This window comes from Pholcus phalangioides, unplaced genomic scaffold (assembly GCF_987345545.1).
Source record: "Pholcus phalangioides strain wild (caught in Gottingen) unplaced genomic scaffold, Ppha-v1.0 ptg000011l_1, whole genome shotgun sequence".
In the NCBI taxonomy this organism is placed as follows: Eukaryota; Metazoa; Arthropoda; class Arachnida; order Araneae; family Pholcidae; genus Pholcus; species Pholcus phalangioides.
Genome location: NW_028301604.1, coordinates 17,375,641 through 17,399,990, shown reverse-complemented (window position 1 = coordinate 17,399,990; position 24,350 = coordinate 17,375,641). Strand labels below are relative to the sequence as shown.

The following is a 24,350-nucleotide window of genomic DNA, read 5'->3' as shown; positions in this document are numbered from 1 at the left end:
CTTTTTTTTTTTGGTTTGTTATATCCACATTGTATGTCTTAAGCAGGGTATGTTATAACAGAGGTAAAAATGTATAGATGTGAATGGACCAAATTTTAAGGATTTCACAACTGTATGTTATATCTTATTAAAGGTTATCTTATAAATGTACTCGACTGTATATAAAACTTTTTGGAATTTATGAAAAAGATGCTATGAAAAAATAAGGTTAAATTAGAAATACAGAGATTACTGCAATGTTAGCTTTCAACTACCGTATATACTCGTGTATAAGCTGACCCCCCCCCCACTTCAGGACCACCAAAACCGCAATAAATTGAAAACCCGTGTATAAGCCAACCCCAAAAGATCCATGTATTTCAGAGAAAACAAATTCTTATATTTTCATGCAAAATTAATAGTTTACGGAAATTTACAATAGAAAATAATTCAAACTTTTTAATCCATTTCTTCTGAGTCTCCAATTGTAATCCATCATAGGGGGTACGGCATCTTCGTTTTTATCCTCATCTGGGCTGTCACTGCTATTGTCACTTTCAAAGAGGATATCATCTTCAGTTCCGTCCATAGCATTGCTGATGCAACACTTTTTGAAGGATCGAATGATAATTTTGGTGGAAACAGAATTCCACGCCTCATGTACCCATTGACATACTAGGCCAACGTCAGGTTTCTTCAAGGCACCACTTTTTGTAGTTGCTTTAACATCGGAACCAGGGCCGCAACTGGGAGGGGGGTGCAGGCGGGTCTGGTGCCTCGGGCGCAGGACTAGAGGGGGAGCAAATTTCACTCTTTAATCTTCCCTTCAACATTATGAGGGGGCGCCAAAATGCGTGCTTGCCCCGACTGACCAAACATCTAGTTGCGGCCCTGATTGGAACTCATCCATTCGATCCACAAATTCCTCAGGTAGCCTCTCAAGGCTTGTTGATGCTCACATCTAAAAGCTGTACAATCGACGTTAGCCCACCTGGTATCAAAGCCAATGATGTTTTTGATTTATTTGCCTCGTCTTTGACATTTTCGGGGGTTTGAACATATCCCATAACAATAATGCCGGTTTCTCGAACACTGCAACAAAAATGACTACTGATTGCGGGGGGTCGATATTTTTTCACCAAAAACTGACTCGAGTATAAGCCGACCCCCCCCCCCCCCACTTCAGGAACGAAGTTTTCCACAAAAAAACTTGGCTTATACACGAGTATATACGGTAAGTACTTTAATACTTTCCAGTATTACGCCGGTTTCTTTTTAATGAGAAATTCTTGATTTAAACTATGTTTTATTTATTCAAGAGTTTTCTTTGGTTTGTAAACAAATGTGAAATTTCTCATCTGGAATTCGTCATTGCGAATAATTGTGAAATTTCTGATTAAAAAAAGTTTTTTTGCAAAATTTATGTGTATCTAATAATTGTTCAAAATCTTCTAATTGGTAGCCACTATTTTTAATAAATAATGATTATGATATAAAAAAAAGCAAATATAAAGCTCAAACAATCTAAATGCAGTAAAGTAAAACTGAAAGAACAGAGAGAAATGACAAATATGAAAGGTTCAAACCATTAAATTCTTTGAGTCCAGATATTTAGGAATTATCTGGAGTTTTTAATTCATATTTTCTGGCATGGAGTTAATGCAAAAAATATTATATGAATAAAAATGCATACAACTTTTCTAGTTCTTTGTCTTTTGCATCTTGCCAATTTTGTGGTGGATTTTCTACCCATGAATTGAAGTATCGCACTATACCAGCATGATCAAGCTTAGCTAAAGCTTTAACTTCTCGCATTATTCTATCATTTGCTGCATCCCTGCAAAAAATAAAAATAATAATTGTAAAGTAAGGTAATAATGTGTCAAAATTCACATAGAAATATCAATTTATAATCCATATAGAAATTATCTACAGTTTGGTTTACTCACCCTGAACCTCAAATTTTCACTCATAAAAATCAAACTATTCATCATAATTTAATTAGCTTTGCTATGGAAAGATATCTTTTCCAATACTATTATCCAAAAAGCAGAATATGCCAAAATCTGTGATGTACGTCGCAGAACAATCTGGAAGAAAATGAATTACCTTTTGGGTTAGATAAGACAATTGAACAACCAACGTTATTTGAACCCAAAATTGCAAAAGAACCACGGCTATACGCGTTTCGGAACTATAGGAACTGCTTCTCTAAACTAAAAGATCCATTGACCCGCTCAACAACTGGGGCATCTACAGCATTTCATGCCAATGCGTATTATCATATATTGGCCAAACTAAACGTGTCCTTAAATACTGTTTAAATGAGCATAGAAGATATGTAACCAACCAAGACTTTAACCGCTCATCCATAGCCCAACACTACTGGTCCTTAGACCATAAATTTTGCTTCTCTTCTGCCAAAATTATTCAAAAATACCCCTTACCATCTGACTTGGACTTTGAATCATTCCACATCAACAAAAACACAAAGTAGTTGCTCAACAACCTAACTAAGGCACCACTCTTCTCAAAAATCTGGCAACAGTTTCTACAATACTTATTCTCCATCAGCATCACTATTACATTCTCGTTTGCGATTGGCTCTGCCATTTTTCTTTTTTCTGTCCTCCTCCTCTGCTCTTGTTGCCGGTTCAATTTGAATTAGACTCTTTCGTCTACAACAGCGAGTAACTCCCGCTATAAGGAGTACCTTTTCGATATTTTTATTTTATTTTTCTTATGTTTTGTTTCTGCTACTGATGAAGGAACTTCCTATAGTTCCGAAATGCGTATAGCTGTGGTTCTTTTGCAATTTTGGGTTCAAATAATACTAGTTGTTCAATTGTCTTAATCTGGAAGAATTTTAAAAAAAGTGTAGAAAACACAATTATGGGGATTTTTACTGTACAACATTTCCACTCAGCCAGGGGCTCATTGCACAAAACAATGCAAAACATTCTACTTTAGGGACTATTATCACATGACAAGTGCGATAACATCATTGAAAGTGGTAACGCATTCTCTCCAATCCTTGCATAGACATGATGTGCCTCTGGATGATTCTGGTATCAAATTTCAATTGTAAGGATGCAGGCTTTAAGTCGGCATTCCTGTCCTAGCTGTTTTGATTTACTTGATAATGGATTTTTGTTTGTTCAGGTATGGTTTCAGGCTCATGATTAAAATTGGTCATTCATAATTACTGACATTATGAGTTTGCACTCAGTGGAAAGTGTATGGTTATTATTCACATGTATTGAAAAGCATAGTACACAAAGACCTTTTACCCCAAATTACTTTTTTAAATACGATGCTTATAATGGGATGAATCTAGAAGCTATCCATACTTAGAAAGGACAACTATAATTTTTTTTACAGGCAGTGTATTATATTTTATCATAATTATTAGTTTTTTCATGATAATTGCTCTTATCATGAAAAAACTTATCTCTGGTTGCTATATTTTAGATATATTTGACATCCATATTTTTTATGGGCATCTTTTTTCAGCCAACTTACTGGGAATTTTGCCGGTTGTGACCTTTGTATTTGTATAAAACTTGTTCCATTATAGTTTTTTTTAATCAAACATTTAAAAGAAGACTTTACAGGCGGTTTACTGCACCAAACTGCAATAAATTTTCCCTGGCATACCTTTATGGACTACATTTTCTTATATGTATGGATGATAAACACATGCTTTTTCCATGTAGTGCCAACTCATACTATCAGCAATTATGAGCAACTGTGATTTTAAGCATGACCTGCAACTAAATCCAAACAAACACGAACCAATATTAGGTGCATCACAACAAGAGGGACAACAACTCAGATCGAAAGCTTGCATCTGTGCAATTGTTATTTAAGGACAAAATTGTCTAGATGCACAAAAAGCAGACCCGATTTCAGTGTTGTTGTTAATGACACCACCACGATTCTCATAGACTACGGTATGTATGTTGCAAATTCCATTACTTTATGACCAATGATTCATTTTTTATGTGAAAAAAATCTGAGGCTCAGAGCAAGTGAAACATTTTGTACTAACAAAATAAAATTTCTTTGAAAAATAAGCAAGCATCGTAAAAAAAAATAGAAAAGATAGAAAAATAAAATAGATAAAAAATAATACCTTTCTGTATACACAAGTAAAAAACTCCCTTTCCCCCCCCCATATAACAAATGATTAGAAAATGATTGCACAGGCTATTACACTCACTATCTATTTATAGGAGCAGCTTACGAGTTAAAAGCATAAGTGCTGCAACAGATAGGCCTGGTAACATGGTAAATGTGAAACATAGAAACATGGTAATTAAAAAAATATGAAAACACAGCTCCTAATTTGCATCAGGAAAATAATTCTTACCTAGTTGTCAACCTTATTCTTTTAACAGCATAGCAGCAATCGTCAATTTTATTCTTTGCTTCGAATACAACTCCATATCCTCCACGCCCCAAGCATGCAATCGGCTCAAAATCTGTCAAATACCTAAAAACATGTATCATATATTAATATGAATTTAATACATTTATAGACAGCTTACCATACGATAACTTGGATCTTTTTAAAAATATCAATGGCAAAAAAAACTGACAATACTAACAAGGAAAGGGTCTCAAGGTGTCGTCCTCAAAAAATTATAATAATAAAAAAATTAATCACAGAGTGTAAAGCTGCAGAAAATTATTAAAAATTACAACAGTTAACTACTCATCACCTCTGGTGCTAAATTGCGATATCTATAAAAAAATTCTTCTCACTCTGCAACACACACTAGCTCCTCTTTTTCTTTTTTTTTCTATTGAATACTAAGCGAGAAGAATAAAAAAAGAATGGAAGAGGAAAAAAAAAAATAAAACAGCAATGTCTGTGCTGTACCTGATCTAGAGCTTCTTGCATATATACTTGAATATATATGAGTTGTTTGAATGACATCACTCTAAGACTCCAGGGTTGCCAGATTTTTAAATTCATTCTTGATCTATAATGATGTTCAAAATTTCAATAATTAAAATTTTTCTGAGTGACCTATGATGATTCCGCCAGATTTTTAAAATATTTTTGTGCATATTTAAATGACCAGAATGGCAATTTTTAAACAATTTTTTTAAAACTTTCTGAAGAGATCACCTTGGGGGCCCTTTCCTTTGTAAGACATTGATACTGATACACCCACAGTCATATGCAGCCAAAAATTTTAACATTCACAAAGTATATCAAAAGGAATACTCATAGATACATAAAAAATACAAATAAGATTAATTTAACTACACAGATGACTTGATAAGCTTTTTGAGTTATTTCGTTTGGTAATTTTTTCATATTATGGTCATTTATGCATAAGAGTATAAATAATAAGACTAAACATGGTTCATACTCTATGAAAGGGAAAAAAATTCAAGGACTATTAAAGCACTCTTCCAGGCGAAATTTAAAAATTCAAGAACATTGATATCGTAGTTGATAAAAATCATGATTTTTTAAAAAATGAAATTATTTATTTATTTATACAATAATGTTGGCCGAGGCTCAAACATGAGAATGTGGTTGATAGTGACAGAAAAGTTTTACATTTTTCGAAAATATAAATGCTGTGGGTGAATCAACGACAGCAGAGGTAGTTCCAGTTAGAAATTGTATGCGGAAAGAAGCTAAATTTAAAGCAGTCGGTGGAACAGGGTTTAAGCTGCGGTCGCATTTTTCGCAAAATGCGAAAGAAATCATAGAATGCGAAAAAAGTAGCAGCCACTTTTGCAAAAATACGTACAGAAGGTACGCAACGAGTAGACATCCAACCATCAATCATTACATTAGCATTGCGGCATTTTGCTAAAGCTTTTTCCCCCCATTTTCACTTTTTTGCGAAATGAATTTTTTATCCAGCTTAAACCCTGCGGCGGAAGCAGAGATAGGGTTTATCTTAAGTGGATGATCAAGTCTGCTAGAGATATATGTTGGCTTGGAGATAATACCGGTGGCATAGAAATAGTGTCGTAGATAAAGTGGGCGGATTTATTTTGTATTGATTCCAGCTTCTTGATATTGCTAGCAACGTAGAGGTTCCAAATTTCAGAGGCATAGGAGAGGACTGGAAAAATGTAGGTTTGATAACAAAGGAGTCAATAAAACAATTGGATAGTTTTATTTATATATTCCACATTTACTCATTTTAATTTTGAGTTTGAAATGCTAATTTATAAAGGATAAACAATTTTTTAAATAATCTTAGTTCTAATTTCAGCTTGTAAACCAGAGGTCTTCAACCTTTTTCTAGTTGCGAGCACTACCTGTACCTCATCATAAAAAAAGAGCCCTCTTACGGCAAGTTTGACATTCAAATTCATGAAATCAGGATGATTTCAGTCCTTGAATGTAAGTTGTACAAGGTGTTTAATAAGAACGTTGATCAAGTGCTCGCGAGCACGAAATCGAACATGAGAACCAAGCACTCTAGGTGCTTCAGGGAGCACTGTGGTGCTTGCAAGCAATGGGTTGAAGATGCCTGTTGTAGACAATATCAAGTTCTAAAGGTCTTGCTTTAAAAAAAAACACTACATTTTGTAGTTTTATCAAAAGACATTCAGCAGAAATCATTTTATGTTTGAAACACTACTGAATGTGCTTTTGATAAAAATATCAGAAAGCACATGTAGTCATATATGTAGGGGGTGACCGTATGACCCATATTTCCCAGGACATTCCTGTATTTTCATGTGAATTTTGGCCATCCTGGCTTTTTCATTAAAATGTACCGTTATTTCCCAAATTTTAAACAAAGTTCAATTGAAGTACAAAGTACAATTAAAGCAAAATTTAAATTTTTATTCTTTACTGAAATTATTTTTCAAACTCTACAAATTATATTATGATAATTATGACTATATTTGTATTTTCATTTCACATATTTGCCATGTTAACATTTTTCCTCCCCATAGAATTCATTTAAATCTATACTGCTTCAACGCAATGGTGCACCATTTTCTGCCTTTGGTGATTTTTGGCAATTTTAGCAATAACTGGCAACTTTGCTTACCTTTAGCATAATTTTTTGTGACAATTGGAGATTTTGGCCATACTTTTATCGAGGAAATATAGTCAGCCTACATTTATGCAACTGACATTCATTAATATATTAATTCAACAGTTTAAAATATTTTGAAGCAACATCTTAAGCACAGTGTTTTACAGCCACATTTTACACAACATCTTTTTAAGCCCAGAAATAACTCAGGTATGCGTGATCATATGTCCTGTTTTGAACACTATCTTGCAACTCATAACTCATCATTGTTGCTCCACTCATTTTCGTCCCAGTGGAAAATGGTTTGGGGGAACAAAAATTTATGGAAGAAATTCACACACAAAAAAACTTACAAGCACTTGGAGATGAATATCATTTCTTTCAAGGACTGTAATGATTTTTAAAGACTTAAAAATGAACTTTTTCTTTCAAGGAATTTAAAAGACTGTACAAACCCTGATAAATAATGCTGATGGAGAATGGCTATCCACATGCTTTTATGTCCAAGCAGGAATCCAACTCAATTGTGTAAAAAAATGAACATTGATGTACTAACAGGAAACTTTTTTGAGCATCAATGAATATACGCTTTGTGTATATACACTGCAACTCTCCATATCAGGAGCAATGAATTTCACAGGCTTCAAACAAATTTTCAAATACTAAAGCTTTAACTTGGAAAGCAGAGACTCAAGAGTGATAGAGTAGCTTTTCCCTTCATTGTAAGTTATATTAGTTGTGTTCGTGACTTTGTAACATAAACTGGTTTCTTCACATCAGGCAAGTTTACCTCACAAATACATTACAGGTGTTCAAGATATTTTTATTTCTCCAAGTAACTTTAAAATTGTAAAGCAAAGAGCACATAAATACTTCCAGAAACTTTGCGAACAATTTCTGTGCTTAGAACATGCCACAATAATTTGTGAAAAATAGTTCAACTCTAAACTAGATGTAGTGCTGTTGTTAATTTCATTGGCACTTAAGTATAAAATGCAATCTAATTATTTTTATTCACAAACTTTATGCCCATTTATTTATTTTAAATGTTTCTTATAAAAGAATGATGCAGAAACTTCTCTACAAATATTTTGTGGCAAACTTTCACATGCATTTTTAGCAACAAAAGGTGTGTTATTAAGTGGCATGCATGCTGTTAGCTGGCAGCATGAAATATAGAAATACCAAAATTTTTAAGATTTAAGATACCTCGACACATATTCATTGTCATCTGGACCACATTCTTTTAGTTCTGAATAGCTGTTACATTGAACTTCAGATTTCTAAAAAATATACAGGTTACAAATAAACAAAAGTAGTAAATGAATTTTATAGTTATAATACGTAACAGTTTGTTGCTGAAAATAATTTCAACAATTAAAAATAATTTCAAATACCTTAATATTATAAGGAAGAACTTATCTAAAAAAAAGTTATAGAAACAGAAAACTTTTGTTTTTCATAATGAGTCAGTTTCTTTGTAAAGGAAAAAAAACAAACTGACAAAACAAAGTCAAGTTCACTCTCTACAGTTCCATGTTTCCCACAAGTCTGGATTTGTATGTAGTAATTTGTTTTATCTCTAATGTGCATTTGAATAAATTTTTTTACTGATGGGTGGAATGGAAATCGTGAATCACTGAAAGACAATCACTATTCTTGCTTCTCCTAGCATAGTGGGTTGGAGCTGCCATTGATGATTTTCTGTCTAATGAACAGATTACATGATTCATATGAAGCAGTAAAGTTCTGCTATGAGCAGGGTTGTATTGGTTTTAACCGGCCTGGCCGTTATTAGTTTCAATCACTTCAAGTGGTGAAAAAAAAACTCAAACTTCAAATTTTTTCCCATTAATTCTTAAAAAATAATCACATGATACTACCTTAATAATTCAAATTAATGACTGAAAAATGAAGTATGAAATATTTAAATGTGTATATTAATTATATTTGAGTAAAGATTTACTGTGAACTTTAATAAAAGAAATTTAAGCCATAAAAAAAACAAAAAATTAAAGAATTATCAATACAAATCAGGGTTGGTAAGGTTTTGATCATTATAGTAGAAACCAGAGTATATACACACGTTTTTACCATGTTGTCCAAACCCTTATATCCTAAGCTGTCAAAAACCTTGACCTTATTACCATACATGAAAATACAACATGAAGTTAGAATATTTATGAGCAGATAAAAAACATTGTTAAATTTAAAAAAGAAAAAAGTTAATGTAAAGTTATAATGATTAATATAGAAATTTATTGCAGATTTTCTGCTTTAACCACCAGCTTGACAAAATAGCCAACTAAACATTAAGCACAAAAATCAAATGGCACTTTTATACAGGCAGATTTCAGATTTGTACAGTTCACCGTGGTTCTTTAATAATATGTTAGTATAACATCAAAAGAAAAAATTTAATTGGTTTCCACTTTGAGGTTTTGGACAGTCAAGAGTTCCTAGTTAGCTGTTCCTTTTCAGAATAAAATTTATTATTTATAACAGAGGGAAGGTTGACATTTTCACCAGGAAGCTGGCTAAAAGTGGTTTCAGAGATCCAGATGTGGTAAAAACTGTTCAAATGTGGTCTTCAAACTGATGTAATAATCATTTTAAATGTTTCAAATCAATAAATAGTATTGAGATAACCAATGATAATTAAGTGAGTTTAAATAGGCTAGTAGTTGTAGAACCTGCTGTCAGAGCCGCAGCTAGAAACAAAAATTTACTCTGTCACCCGGGACCAGTCTATTTTGGTGCTCTTCCTCCGCTCTCCCATAACTTTGAAAAGGAAAAACAGTAAACTCAGTGTCCATCCTGATCCAGTGCTCGGGGCGCTAGACCCAATTACAATAAATTCCCATTTTTCCAAATTTCAATTACAATTAGTTTCCATTAATCATTAATGTATTAACAGTGCTTCATGTTCAAGTTCCCCCTCATAATCAAATAACCCAGCTTAATTGAATATTATGAGCTGGGAACTGTCGATACTTGTTTAAGCGGAGCCGGCAATATATTTCAGTCTTTCATATAAAAAGATAAAACTGCTTTGTGTTGCATATTTACCACTGACGTAGAGGATAATGCTGAGGTATCAAATAACTTATTGTCTCTTCTCTTCAATTTCTGACAAACCATATACACAAGTGTGTTAACAAGCGCAGTCAAGATGCAACTGAAGATGATAACTTCTTTCCTAAGGGGGAAAAAGATAAATTGCCAGAAAGAGGATAAGAAAACAATTATTTATGTATATATGATTGTTTTCTTTTATCTTAAGTTTTCTTAAGTGAGTTTATCTGTATATATAGTTGAACTCCATACATGAATGATTTATATGAACACTTCTAAAACCTTCTTCCGTTTTTGTATTTAATTCCTGTCTAGAGACATTAAAAATTAAGTTTTTTAGAAGCACTCAAAGAAATAATTTTGGCGAACACCAGAAATTTTTACACTTTTTGTGAGTAAATTTTCTTCATAAGATTTAACATACCAAAAGTGTAGTAGAAAGCCAGTGAATTCTTTTTTTAAAAAAAACCCATAGCCTTGGTTTGTGTTTTATCTGTTTTGCTTTTATGCTGCGGCAGGGGACACGAATATATGTTGAAGTATATGTTGCACAGTCAAATGTACTGACTGTTCCTCTGTATTTCTCATTCAGCTGGGTGGTAATTTGAATTAATATCTGACCTCAATGACAACATACGATCTGGCTGAGTTGTCTCTGATAGCAAATATACAAATACAAATACAACACCACAACAGGCAAAATGCCCAACGAGGTGGCTGAATTATTCAAGGCTAACTGTCCTTTGTGGGTTTCTCACTCATCCGTTCCATCCCCTTTTGCCATACACTTGACAATGTTGCACACAAAATGCTCAGCTCTAAATAATTGATTAAACAAACCTTGTCAGTAGAGTGTCCAGTGAAAATGAAGCCATGAATTACAAGAGCTCAAATAATCATAGTCAAATATCATTTTAAAGTAACAAAACACGGGATTAGTCTTTGTCATAACAAACCCTTTTTGTCCAAAATTCCAAAAAATTGGTACATGAACACAGGTTTATTGCAAAAATAAGTCAAACAGACTGAAGAGATACTGTTTAAGAAGTTTCAATAAAGAAAAATAATTTATGTTGATTTTTTTCTCAGTGAACTCAAAATTTCCACTATCAAGGTGGTTTAAAATTCCCCCCGTTCTAGTGTTAACACATATTTTTCAAAAGTTTTATCCACAAGGGGCTATGAAGAAACCACCTTCTTGTAACACAATAGTACAGTTATTTAGTGCAGGGCTCTTGATTCCCTCAGTGTGTAACCAAGGGTCCTTAAGTAATTACTAACTATAAACATATCATCAGTTACTGAACTCAGTCAATAATTATAGAGTTAAAACTGTTTTTCCGTAACATACAAGATTAGCAGCAAAAAATAACTCTTTATTTTTTGAACAGAAATACTTACCAATGATACAGAATTGAAAAAATTTCATCCTTCACACTCTCAAATCTGTGTCTTTGATTCAAAAAGCAACGGGTGTTATTTGCAGCAGTGTGTGTATCTTCAGAATATGAGAATGCTACTATTGAATGAAAGGGGACAAAAGATATTTTTTATAAATATACATTAAGTTTATTGTGTGTGGATCAATTTAAAGTTAAAGACTAAAAAATGAATTACTCTATACTGAAATTATCTAATTAGCCAACATACGCAAATGCCCACAACAAATGCATGATGTACCCAAAAGCTTCCATTTATACTTTTTCAACACCAAACCACAGATTTAATTTGGGTCAATTTGACCCACAAATATGCATTCGGCACTCTTAAGTTGAGAAGTTTTCCATTCACAAGTCTTTTAAAAGGGGCCGTTCAAGTATTACGTCATCATCGATGGGGGGGGGGGGGGGGTTCCGATTTGCTGACTTTTGATGACTAGGGGGGAGGGGGCTTTGGATAATGCTCACGTCATCAACCACCCTTTATGAAAATATGAGTTGGATTCAGAGGGGCAGAGCTGATGACGAAATTTTGCTGACAAGAGGGGGGGGGAGGAGGTCAGCTTTTTGCTGACTTTTGCTGACAAAGGAGGAGAGGGGGGTCAAAAATGGCTAAAAATTTGCTTACGTAATACTTGAACAGCCCCAAAAGAAAAAATATGCATACCATATGGAAAATTGGAATCACTCATCATTATGGCAAGAGAGCTTGATTCTGCTAAGCCAGATTTTTCAAGTTCTGTCCTTGTAGCATCTGTAAGGGACAATAAATAATTTTTGGAAAATTCATCATAATTACAATATTGTACACACAACACTGTATTGCACATGAAACTTTTATACATATATCACTGCCATATATGGTCTCCCCATATTTTCATACTCCACAGTCCATGTACGTAAAAATTAGAAGGAATGTTGAATTCCACTGTATATTAACAAACAAAACAATTAAGTTATTTTGGTCAAAGTTATTAAAAAAATTGATGGAAAACACACCTGATACCACTGGATAAAAATGAGCTCTTGCAACTGTTGGTGAATTGTATTTCTTACTGTCTGATTTTTTGACATATAGATTTTCTTCATAAGAACCTAAATATTAGACACATGCTTGAGTCAAATGGTAAAAAAATTAAACATTTACATAACCAAATAATGAAACATTCTCTGCTTTCATATACAGGACTTAGCTGTTTATATATATTACTTTACATTTATAATTACTCAAAAATGACATATTATCATGCCAAATAATAAACGAAAATATGTAATGAATGATCTTTTAGCATAAATCAGTTCCTGTAACAATGCAATAGTGTTTGCATTGCATGTTAAGGCTGATCTCTAGTATTTAAAAAAGTGATTTAAATGTAGTTCACGCTACTAAAGCCAACTTTTTTATCAATTTTTACTGAAAGCTCTTGTATCATTCTGAAAAATACATGTGTCTCCAACACACTGAACAAAATATGCTTGTAAACTATTCATTATATTTTGAATTATATTTCACCCTTTTCCTATGAGTGGTTTAGTAATAGTAGTGATCAGCTGAAGTTAGTTCTCTGTACTTTTGAAACTTTGAGACACGAATGCCAGCCATCTCCTATTTAAACAAAGCCTCTCCACAGACAGACCCGATACTTACATAAACATAAAAATTCAGACATCAACCATTTCAACTTCTTATGTGGAAGACAGATGGCAGCACTTCTTGAACATGAAATACACACATGACATCATAAATGTGTTAAAGCCACACATAACACTTTACAGCAGACACCAATTCATTAAAAGCTCATTTCTTGTGAAGTGCATGCACAGTTTAGTAGTAGTAGTGTAGAAATTATACTTGATATTCTATAAAGTTTTATTCAGTATTCTATTTGTATTAATTTATTAACTCAAAAACAGTTTTTCCTCCTATAATTCCACTTTTTATTTTGAAAAACAAATTCAATAATTCTGTTGAAACAAGCAGGTTTCATGTATGTTTCTAGGCCAAAAATTTAACGCACACACCTCACACATATATGAAAATAGTACAATTATAAGTATAGAATACACACTAACCAACAAGAAGTAAAGAATGTGAAGAAATGCTATCATCTTCTGATATTTTTTCTGCACTTTCTCTTAGTAAATCATAAGACTCAACAGTTCCATCTTTGACTTGCCAAACATCTACTATTGGATGAGAAAGCTAATGAAATAATGAAAATGAGAGAAATAAAATACATATATAAGCATACAAATACATGTACATTTACGTAATTTTTCAAAAAAAAATTTACACATCAAGGAAGTGTTGTTGCTTTGCTGTAAAATGCCGCATGCATTTATGTCTTAAAAACAGAGCTTGAAAGGGGCCAAATTATTAGAATAAGAAAAGCTTGATTGTCCTATCAAGCTCCTCAATTACTCAATTCTTCATAATTACAATTGTGCCAATTTTCTTGGTGCATGATTTCCTTTGACAATGAGTGTGTATTTACAAGTATACACACTTAAACAGATGAAATCCAACCAAACAAATATTTATTTCACTCTGGCCAGGCATGTCTGCTTCTAACACAGTTATTAAATTTTTAGTTCATACAAATACAAATGCCACAGCATACAAATTGCCCATGGAGGTGGTTGAAAAAAACAAAAAATTCCCATAAAAATATGGTTGTCAAATTAAAAAAAAAATTTAAATTCTTTTCTAACATACCATGAAGTGGGGTGACTTGGGTACATGCTGTAATTTTTTATTTTAGATGATGTTGTAACCGCTGTGAATGAAGCAGAGGTGATTCCAGGTCGAGCCGCTAGAGTGAGCTTCCATGATTCAAAATTGTGTTCAAATCTCTCATAACTATCACATCTATTTTTTTAAGCCTACTTTTATCATATCCCATGTTTTAAGGTTTCATGAAACCATTGCAAAACTTTGTTTACAGAGCTTTGTGATTACATTTAGTCTTGATAAAAGTTTGTGTTTTGGTAATACTTATTGTTTCAACTGTGGATGATAAATTATCTAATTAAATCAATTTGTGAATTAATGGTTGTATGATTAGTGAGATGTTTAAGAATTGTAGGGTTACTGGAGGATAGTATTTTATATTCGTTACAGGCACACAGTTATACAGCCATGAACATTAAGAAAATGTTAGGCTCAGGCCCTATAGGAATTACACAGAAGATCATACTAACTTTTTAATTAATTTAAAAGATTAACACTAAAACAAGCACATCTTTGACTAGGCAGATTTGCATTGTAGACATAAAATTTCTAGTATTTATATCTGTAATAAAAACAAAATTTATATATTTATACTTTTTTTTATTTGTTCTTAATTATTTCTAGTGGGATCAGATGATGTGCCCGAGTGGCATGGTGGTAAGATGCTCATCTACCATCGTGAAGGTTGCTGTCAGGGTCCCGGGTTCGAACCCAAGGGAGGATATAGATATTTTCCCTAATGAATTCGAGGCGACTACCGATAGACAGCGTCTTCACTTCCAACCCATCTCACTAATGGCAGTAAATTGCAATATAGCGATATCGCCAGAGTTGGTGTTTGGTGAAGTAGTAGTAGTAGTGGGATCAGATGAAAGCATACACTTCAAAAAGTGAATTATAGGCAATAGAGTACCCAACCTGAAGGGTGGAAGTCACCCCACTTTACAATATGCTAAGGATGAATGTAACATATAAAGCATTTGACAATGACAAGAAAATGTGTTGTTTCATAATATATGAATATATTTTGTAACTTTATTGCTGTGAAATTAAACCCCAAAGAATGTCCTAACACATTATTTATGTTTCAAAGTATGTCAAACACTATATACACTGGTGAAATAAATTAAGAGAATTTGCATATTTTATCGAATTTCATGAAAAGAACTGAACTGAATGTAAAACCACTGCTTCTAGACAAAAATGCAAATCTTGTACATCAAATACGTAAGCGTACACGTGTGTGTAGGCGGAGCCAGTAGAGAAACAGACTTTATAAGCGTGCGTAAGTTAAGACGCATTTCGTTTGCTAGCACACCTCTGCGAATTTCTTGGTGTTATTTTGCAGCAATCGGTTAATTTCAAATTGTAACAGTAAAAATGAGTAACCACCAACGTTTAGATGATGGAATGAGGTGGCGAATTGTGGGGAGGCTAGAAGCAGGCCAATCTCAAGTCCAGATTTGTAGAGAGTTCAATTTAATGTCCAGCGTCATGTGTAACTTATGGAAACAGTTCCAGGATACCGGATCCATCGAGAGAAAGTCTGGGCAAGGTTGTCCAAGAGCCACGATGGCCAGAGAAGATCGCCATTTGTCGATTATAGCGAGGCGTAACAGGAGTGCTACAGCTTCTCAGCTCTCTTGTGACCTGTATGCAGCCACTGGAACCCGTGTATCAAGGGTGACTGTTTCCAAAAGACTTCATGAGAGAGGGTTGTTTGCAAGAAGACCTACTGTTTGCGTCCCACTCACTTCTACGGACAGGAGAATTCGTTTATCATGGTGCAGAGAGCATAGAGATTGGAGTATGGATCAATGGGCGACTGTTCTCTTCACTGACGAGTCCCGGTTCAGCCTAAGCACCGATTCTCGCCGTACGTTCATATGGAGAGAACCAGGGACCCGCTACCTACCCTCCAATGTCCGCAAAATCGACCATTATGGCGGAGGAGGTTTAATGGTCTGGTCAGGCATCATGTTGGATGGCCGCACACCTCTCCATGTCTTTGAAAGAGGCACTGTGACTGGTGTGAAGTATAAAGATGAGGTCTTGGAGCCCTATGTTAGCCTTTTCAGGGGTGCAGTTGGCCCTGAGTTCATTTTAATGGACGATAACGTGAGGCCAAATAGAGCTCTTCTGTTTGACGATTTTCTAGAGAGTGAGGATATTCGCCGGATGGATTGGCCAGCCAGATCTCCAGACCTTAACCCTATAGAGCATGTTTTGGACGCTCTGGGGAGGGTGATTGCAACTCGGAACCCCCCTCCGGGAATCATCCAGGGAATGAAAACAGCATTGCTGAACGAGTGGGACCAATTGTCACAGGAAATGATAAACGGCCTTATTTCAAGTATGAAATCACGCTGCGAGACCTGTATATCTGTAAGAGGGGACCATACCCCATATTAACCCATTTTTTTGTTTATTCTGCAACCGCTGCTTCATACCTTCCGACTCTAACGAGTGTTACGCACGATCATGCGTGTGTATATTACAATTATTGAATGGTTATTTGTTTTGTATTGTATCGATGTATGTACACATCAAATTTCATTAAAATCAGTGCAGTAGTTCTAGAGATAATCGACCAAGTCTGCAAATTCTCTTAATTTCTTACATCAGTGTAGTTCTGTGCAATATTTTTTTCTTTTCAAGTGACACAAAAACTTCTAAGTTTGGAAAGTTTAAAATCTGTTGAAATGGCCTGTCTGGCTTTTATCATAATTTTTTATTTTAAAGTTAAATTTTTATTGTTGTCATTCAAACCCAAGATTTATAAATAAAATATCCAATTTTATCCCTAATAACTTGAAGAAAATATAAAATAATTTGTTAATTTGAGTTTACCTTTTGAGACCACTTAAACGTATTTGTCTCTTGATCCTTCATTCCAATAACACCTTTAAGCATATCCACTTTTGCAGTAGTTTGAAATGAGATCACTTTTTTTTCATCAGGTGGTAACAATAGAGCTTTACTTTTAAAAGCTGCATTATCATAATCTGTTGATAATGAGTGACCAACAAGACCTTGAGATACTGAGATTCTGTGTTCACTTACTCGAAAATTCCATCTAAAATGATAGTTGCAAATATTTATGTTGCAACAAAAAAACAGAAATTCAAGTATTATTTAAAATAAAAGTTTAAGGTTAAGTTTTTTTTAACATAAATACCTGACTGCACAGAAACAAAATAATAATGATAATTTAACGCATATCTGCATTCTTTGATATTCAACTGTAATTTTCACAAAAGTTGCTCTACAGCATTGGTGATGAAATTAAAAAAAAATTAAATTGATATCTCTTTCACGCATGTGTACTTAAAAAGTATTTTCTTTAAATGCTCATATTTCAGAAAATATCAAATGGTTCTATTTTAAATTTCAGTATACTGTCAATGCTCGTTATAATGGCCAACTTAACCATGCCATTGCTCTGTTGAAAACTGATATTATATTGGATGGTCGTTACATCGAAAAGAAAACATATAGGATATTTCTTATATGAAAGCATTTGGGACTTATCCTACCAGTCGATGTAATGGAACAGTCGCTATAACAAGCGTAGACTGTATTATGTCATTTTTGTGTTGTATAGTTCTCTAACTCTCATGAAATTTGATTGCAAACTCCACTTGTTATAAGCAAAAATGTGCAATGAAAATTAGAATATTTAGAAGAAACATTCATATCTTTGTGAAAGTATGTGCGGTTTTCATGAAAATACATATAAACATTGAAAATATCAAGTAAAATAATAAGTGAAAATTGCAAATTATTTGTAACTTAATCTGATACAGGATTGATCAAAACTATTTTTTTCTTATTTAACTTCTTGCCAGTCCCGTAAATGGACCCCTGACTAAATTTTCACTGAAAATTGTGAATACACACATAGGGTCACACAGGGTTTATATGACCAAAATTTCAGAACAATTCATCAAGTATTTTTCTAGAAAATTGAAAATATCTCTGAACTCCCAAAGTGTCGCATGACTATATAGTGTATTTTAACATTAACACAAATAGGTATGAATACAACTGAATACAAACATTGTGTAAACGTGAAAGTCATATAAATGAGAGACCTGTAAACAGGTTCCCACTGTATTTTTAAAAAAAGCACATGGAAGAAGCTAGTACTGACTGATCATCCCCATTTCTTGCGTTCACAGCTCTAACTGTCTGCGTGTGTCTCTCAATAATTAGAATAGTTTCTTCGGGTGAAATGTAAGACATTTGCTTGCATCCTTCAGTTTTACACACATAATGAATCTGCAAAATATTATGAGAATTATAATAAATAAAAAATTTCAAAAGATCACAAAGTATTTTTAGATTAAATGCCTTATGCACACAAATGCAATATATCACACAGCTTTAACATTTGCTTCATTTATTGCTTCGTTTGCCTGTTTGTTTTTGTGTGTGTGAATGAGTAAGCTTGTATTAATCTAGTAGGAAAACATTTATCAAAATGTTTTCCTTAGTTCCCATGGGGTGAAGAGGTTAGAGAAAAAAAAAATTCCCTTCATTCACCTTGATCTCAGAAATTACCTGCCATTGCTTTCAAGGCAAAGGGAATAAGAGAAAGTGGTTCGACAAGTTAAGAACATAAAAATGATAAAAGAAGAGTGGTGGATGCATGAGGATGGAACAAAACAACACTAAAACACTACTCATCCTTTGTTTCTCTAATTTCCTAAATATAAGCAATGACTCTAGAGAGAGATCTAGACTTTTTCTATTACCTAAACATTATCCCAATTTAAAGGCGCAAATTAACCAACAATAATAGGGTAAGGCTGATCAACAATGGTCTATAACAGCGGTTCTCAACCGGTGCTCCGTGTACACTTCCCAGGGGTTCCGCGGCAACTCTAGGAAAATAAAACAAATCAGTAACTTTGATAGATAAATAAAAAATAAGAGACCTACACGGTTCCACCATAAAAAATGATATGCAAAAAGGGCTCGTTGAGTGAAACGGGGCTCCGCCATAGGAATTATATACTGAAAAGGGCTCCGCGAGTCCAAAAAGGTTGAGAACCGCTGGTCTATAACAACTCAATACAGTGAAACTCTGTTATAATGACATTCACAGGGGTGGGAAGTGACTAAGTCCATTTCGGAGCAGCTTTGGAGCAGCAAAATTCAGGATTTGGAGCAGTTTTGGAGCAGCAAATTCAGGATTTGGAGCAGCAAATTCGAGATTTGGAGCAGCAAAATATGAGATTCGGAGCAGATATTTATAAATTGGAACAGTGAAATTAACAAGAATATTTTCGTTAACCCTCAACCCTTTTCAAAATAAAACTGCACTGTCTTTTGTTATCAAATATCTTTTCGTCAACTTGATTTTTGTGTTTTAGGCTTTTGACACCTTGTTTGAAAGAGCGGCTATCATAAAATTTTTTGCACCCGTCTATTTAAGATGATTTTTGGTTACTGTGGGCACTATTTGCTGCCTTGAACAGCAGCACTTCAAATGAGCTAAAAAAATTTTATAAGTTTTTAATTTTTTTATACTTGGAAAGAAATTGTTGCAAAATGGGAGAGAATTTCGGAAGAATCAACTCGATGTTTGGCGATTCAGCACTCATTATCTGGCGAGATTGGCGATCTGACACTCGCTATTTGGCGAGATTGACGATTTAACGCTCGTTATTTGGCGATATTGACGATTTAACGCTCGTTATTCGGCAACATTAGCGATTTAACGCTCGTTATTCGGCAAAATTAGCGATTTAACGCTCGTTATTCGGCAAAATTAGCGATTTAACGCTCGTTATTCGGCAAAGTTTCTAAACTAACATTCGTAATTCGGCGGACATGCTCTTTTTACTCCCGGAATGAAAATTTTTTTCACGAAACATCGGGATTAACACAATGACAATCGACTACAGTAATTTCTGCTGCTTCCAGTGACGACTTTTTTTTTTTAAACGGAAACACTCGAATTTGCACTTTAAAGCTGAAAGGCATTGCAAGCCATCTTCAGTTCCACGATCACGGACAATATCAGGGTTTCACGATGGAAAGCCCGATCAGGGGCCGATAGTTTAAGTATAGTGGAATAAAACACGCTCTTCTCTCTCGTAAAGAAACGTTTTGTGGCTAGCAGGAACAAAATTTTTTTGCCGTCCTTTCCGAAATTCCGGGCATACTGAAGCAAAATTCGCTATTTGGCGCAGAAAAATGCGAAAATACGCTATTGGAGCAGGATGGCGCAAGATATTAGTTTTGGCACAGTGCGGCGCAATTGGCGCAGAGTTCCCACCCCTGCATTCAAGACTCCATAAAATTTTGTCATTATAACAGAGGTGTCATTAAATCAAGGTTAATGATGCTATCAAATACTTGCTGAATATAATATTGTTAATATCAAATTATCATAATACAGTCAAACTCCATTATAGTGAGCCATCTGTGGACCCAATAAAAGGTTCATTATATCCAAATTGTTGAAACATTGCTATTTCTTAGCATCTGATGGTAGTTTTGTTGGAAAAATTCACTGCGATAACACACAATTAACAAATAAATTATTAATCACTTAAATACTTTTCTAAATGTTGGAAACTGTAGATTTCAATAAGGAAAATTCCTTACATATTGCCGATTGCTGGCTCCTAGGCTGTAACTAGCTGGGTAACCGGGGCACTGAACAAAATGGGGACTCTCACAAAAAATGCACACTTATTTTGCATTATTTTTCTTTTTAAAAGGTCCCCAAGAAAATGTCTGCCCCAGGGCCGTGAGAAGATATGCTATGACCCAGATTGGCTCCATCTTCAATGCATTTGATTATTTTTATTTTATCATCAATTAACCAAAAATCATTCATTTGTTTTTAAAAATACTGTTGAAATGGCAAAATGTCTATTTAGTCTGAAGCGGTCATACAGATATGAAGACAGTGGCAGGAGATAGAAAGGAGGGGGACATCAGATGCCTCTAGGCCAGCGGTTCTCAACAGGTGCTCCGCGGAGCTCCAAGGGCTCCATGTGCAACTCCCAGGGGCTCCGCGGCGACTCGAGGAAAATAAAATGAATCAGTAAATTTAATAGATAAGTAAATAAGAGAGGCCTACAAGGTTTTGCCATAAAAATTATGTACGAAAAAGGGCTCCTCGAGTTGAACAGGGTTCCGCCATAGAAATTATATACTGAATACTGAAAAAGGCTCAGCGAGTCAAAAAAGGTTGAGAACCGCTGCTCTAGGCCATAGTCTCCTGTGGTTCCCAACTTCAAGGCACAAATGCAAGCTGATCTCCCCGTTAAAAAGTCTCGCCAAAGAGAGCAACAGTCCTACAAACAGTACAAATATTCAGTCATTACACTTCACTCCACTTCTGAGATATAGATGGCAGCACTAAAAAAAATCATACACAACACACTAGATACGCACTCAGACTGTTAGGTACACATACTTACACTTCCGGCACAACTCACTAGGTAGTAAATTGCCCATGGCGATAGACCTGAGTTGTGCTCGGCTTCAAAAAAAAAAGAAAAAAAAAGGCCATAGTCTCCCAAACATTTTGTTCCATCGCCCCCTTCATCAGAAATTTTTTCCTCTCATCGCCCCCCAACTCAAGTAAACCCATAGGATCCTATGTCGAATCAGTAGGTTCTTTTGCCCCTTGGACCATTCCATCGCCCACTTTCGGAAACACTGCCTATTCTAGAAACCTTGTCCTCTAGGTCTGTTCCATTATTGTTCCAATTTTTTAAGGGATGATTCGAAAAAAGCGGGGTCTTGTAGTGGGCCAGTGAACCTAGAAACGATAGAGAGGGTGAAGAGTAGGATTTGACACAGAATTCAAGGAATGTTGTCTTTCAGGATTCTGATATATGCAATCTTTCCTTTGAAAAACTGGAAAAAAAATCTGCGGAAGGGACATTTCAGTTCACTGTAAGCAGACTTTCATTTTCTCAGCAGTTTACTATAAACATTTAAAATAACATTAGTTAAATTGGTGTTGCTTTGGGACCACTGAAAAGTTCACTATAACCGACAGTTCACTATATCCCAGGTTCACTAAAGCGAGATTCGACTGTATTGTTGTTTCAATAGGACAATATTATTTTAAGAAAAATAAGGTAAATTTGAATCATATATATAAATATGGGGCTTCACCTATTCTTGCCAAAAAGGTTGCTTATTGAATCACCCTGTATACATAAAATAATTCATTTTAATGGTAAGAAAGCTAAAGAAATAAAAAATATCATATACCTCACCAGTTTTCATATTTATTCCATATCCAGTGATTTCCTTACCCCCAATAATCAACAAGTTATCACCGACCTTGTATGAATTTCTTAACAAAGCTTCTGCTGATACTGGAAGTGGTTCTAGTTTTTTGCCATCAAATTTAAAGAGATTACCATCTAGTGAAGGCACCAATCTAATTTTCTTGCCGCGTTCATTTATCTGGAATTAAATTTCAATAAAGCATTAATAAGTTCAATAACAAGTTCAGACATCAAGCAAAAATCTAAATAAAAATATTATAACACATACAGCCATTCATATTTTTTAGCATCAATGACTGTATCTGCCTCACTGAAGTCATAGGTTTATATGCGCATGAAAATTTTCAGTGTTTATCAATTAGATTTTGGTTGTTTCACTCAAGTTACTAAATGATACAATAACACTTTTTGTTTGTTTTTTGAAGTGAAAAAACCAGTTCCATAGATGAAGTTACGTTAGATTGGTGGTGGTGAGGAGGATGAACATGTGTATGGTGTTCAAGTCATGTACAGTTTGAAGGGAAAAGAAATTTTAGTTGGTGTTGAAGGTTCTATTTATCATTTCGAGCACTATATATATGCATATATGCAGAATACTGTATATAAAAGAAATTGAATGAACGAAATGAAAATTTGAAATTTAACAAATAACTTCAGAACTAATTCAACTTTTGACTGATTGAAAGTAATAATATCTGATTTATCAATTCTTTCATCAGATTTGAATTACTGCATACTCTGAAGTCCAAAATTAATGAATAAATTAACATAGTTTGTTAAAAATATATAATTATATATAATTAATAGAATTGAAAGTTAATGGGAAGCTTTAGAATTAATGAAAATGAGAAATTATACGAGACATAAGTTTGGAATGTTGAAAACTTTTAATAACTTCAAAAACCCCATATTTGACCCAGGGCCCCACATTTTATCTGACTGGTGACATCAAAATCACGTTTTGACTTGAATCATTCCACAACCCAAAAACATGAAATAGACAGAATTCGGGAGCCATCTGGTTTCCAGTCTCTGGGGGGGGGGGGGGCAGGGAATCAAAGTGATATACTGTGGCAAACAAGTTTGTGAGATTCCCATTCTCTTCAAACGCATGTTCAACCCCTTTCAGCAGTATTTAGAATGTTTATATATATATATATATATATCATTTCAGCTAGCACAAATAAACTAATATTATACAGTTCATTTTCACGTACATCATCTATATATGTTACTAGCAAAGCAAAAAGTGCAGCTAATTTGTGAATTGGCCAAAAGTTTTGGCCAATGTCTGAAGTGCAGAAATGATTCAGACTTTGACCAACCATTTCGCAAAGTGGCCGGATATCCCTGGCCAAAGCTTGATGTGCTGATGTAAGATGGCCCGGAAGGTGCCAAATACATTTTTTTAATCGCCAATGCATGATACATGTCTATATAGCAGCTGTATTGGATTAGCTCTATGTGACCAGAAAAAAAGTGAAATTTGAGAGAAAAAACTATAAAAATAATTATATTCAACTTATAGTTTTTCTCTGCCACAATTTTGAAGGAAAAAAAATGACTACCGCATCATGACTGTGGTTTGATGGGTTGCCATAACTAACATGGACATAATTATCACAAAAAAATATGCCAACTTGAGGATGATCTCGAATCATGTCTTTTGTTATCAGACTTTGGCCAGGGATCACCAGCCAGGTGACAGTTTTTGACAAAGGTTTTTGATGGAGGGTTTTTGAAATGACGGTTTAAACCATCAAAAACCTGCCAACCCTGCTTTTAAAGTAACTTATCGTTCAAGTTGGGGGCCTGTTCGGTACAAATACAA

The 24,350-nt window shown here is 34.3% G+C and overlaps 1 protein-coding gene across 3 annotated transcripts in view; it reads right to left on the bottom strand.

Moving 5' to 3' along the window:
- Positions 1-24,350, bottom strand: part of LOC149080152 (eukaryotic translation initiation factor 2-alpha kinase 3-like) — a 60,910-nt gene that overhangs the window by 23,020 nt on the left and 13,540 nt on the right. The window contains exons 3-13 of one of the 3 annotated variants that reach the window (XM_089239179.1): positions 22,500-22,697; positions 18,406-18,533; positions 17,103-17,328; positions 13,595-13,724; positions 12,521-12,616; positions 12,189-12,275; positions 11,484-11,601; positions 10,077-10,206; positions 8,217-8,290; positions 4,352-4,474; positions 1,673-1,816 (exon numbers count right to left, since the gene is read on the bottom strand). In XM_089239179.1, the coding sequence (XP_089095305.1) occupies positions 1,673-1,816; positions 4,352-4,474; positions 8,217-8,290; positions 10,077-10,206; positions 11,484-11,601; positions 12,189-12,275; positions 12,521-12,616; positions 13,595-13,724; positions 17,103-17,328; positions 18,406-18,533; positions 22,500-22,697 (1,454 nt within the window). The remainder of the gene's footprint in view (positions 1-1,672; positions 1,817-4,351; positions 4,475-8,216; positions 8,291-10,076; positions 10,207-11,483; positions 11,602-12,188; positions 12,276-12,520; positions 12,617-13,594; positions 13,725-17,102; positions 17,329-18,405; positions 18,534-22,499; positions 22,698-24,350) is intronic. The other 2 variants (XM_089239180.1, XM_089239181.1) reach the window with 2 other exon arrangements.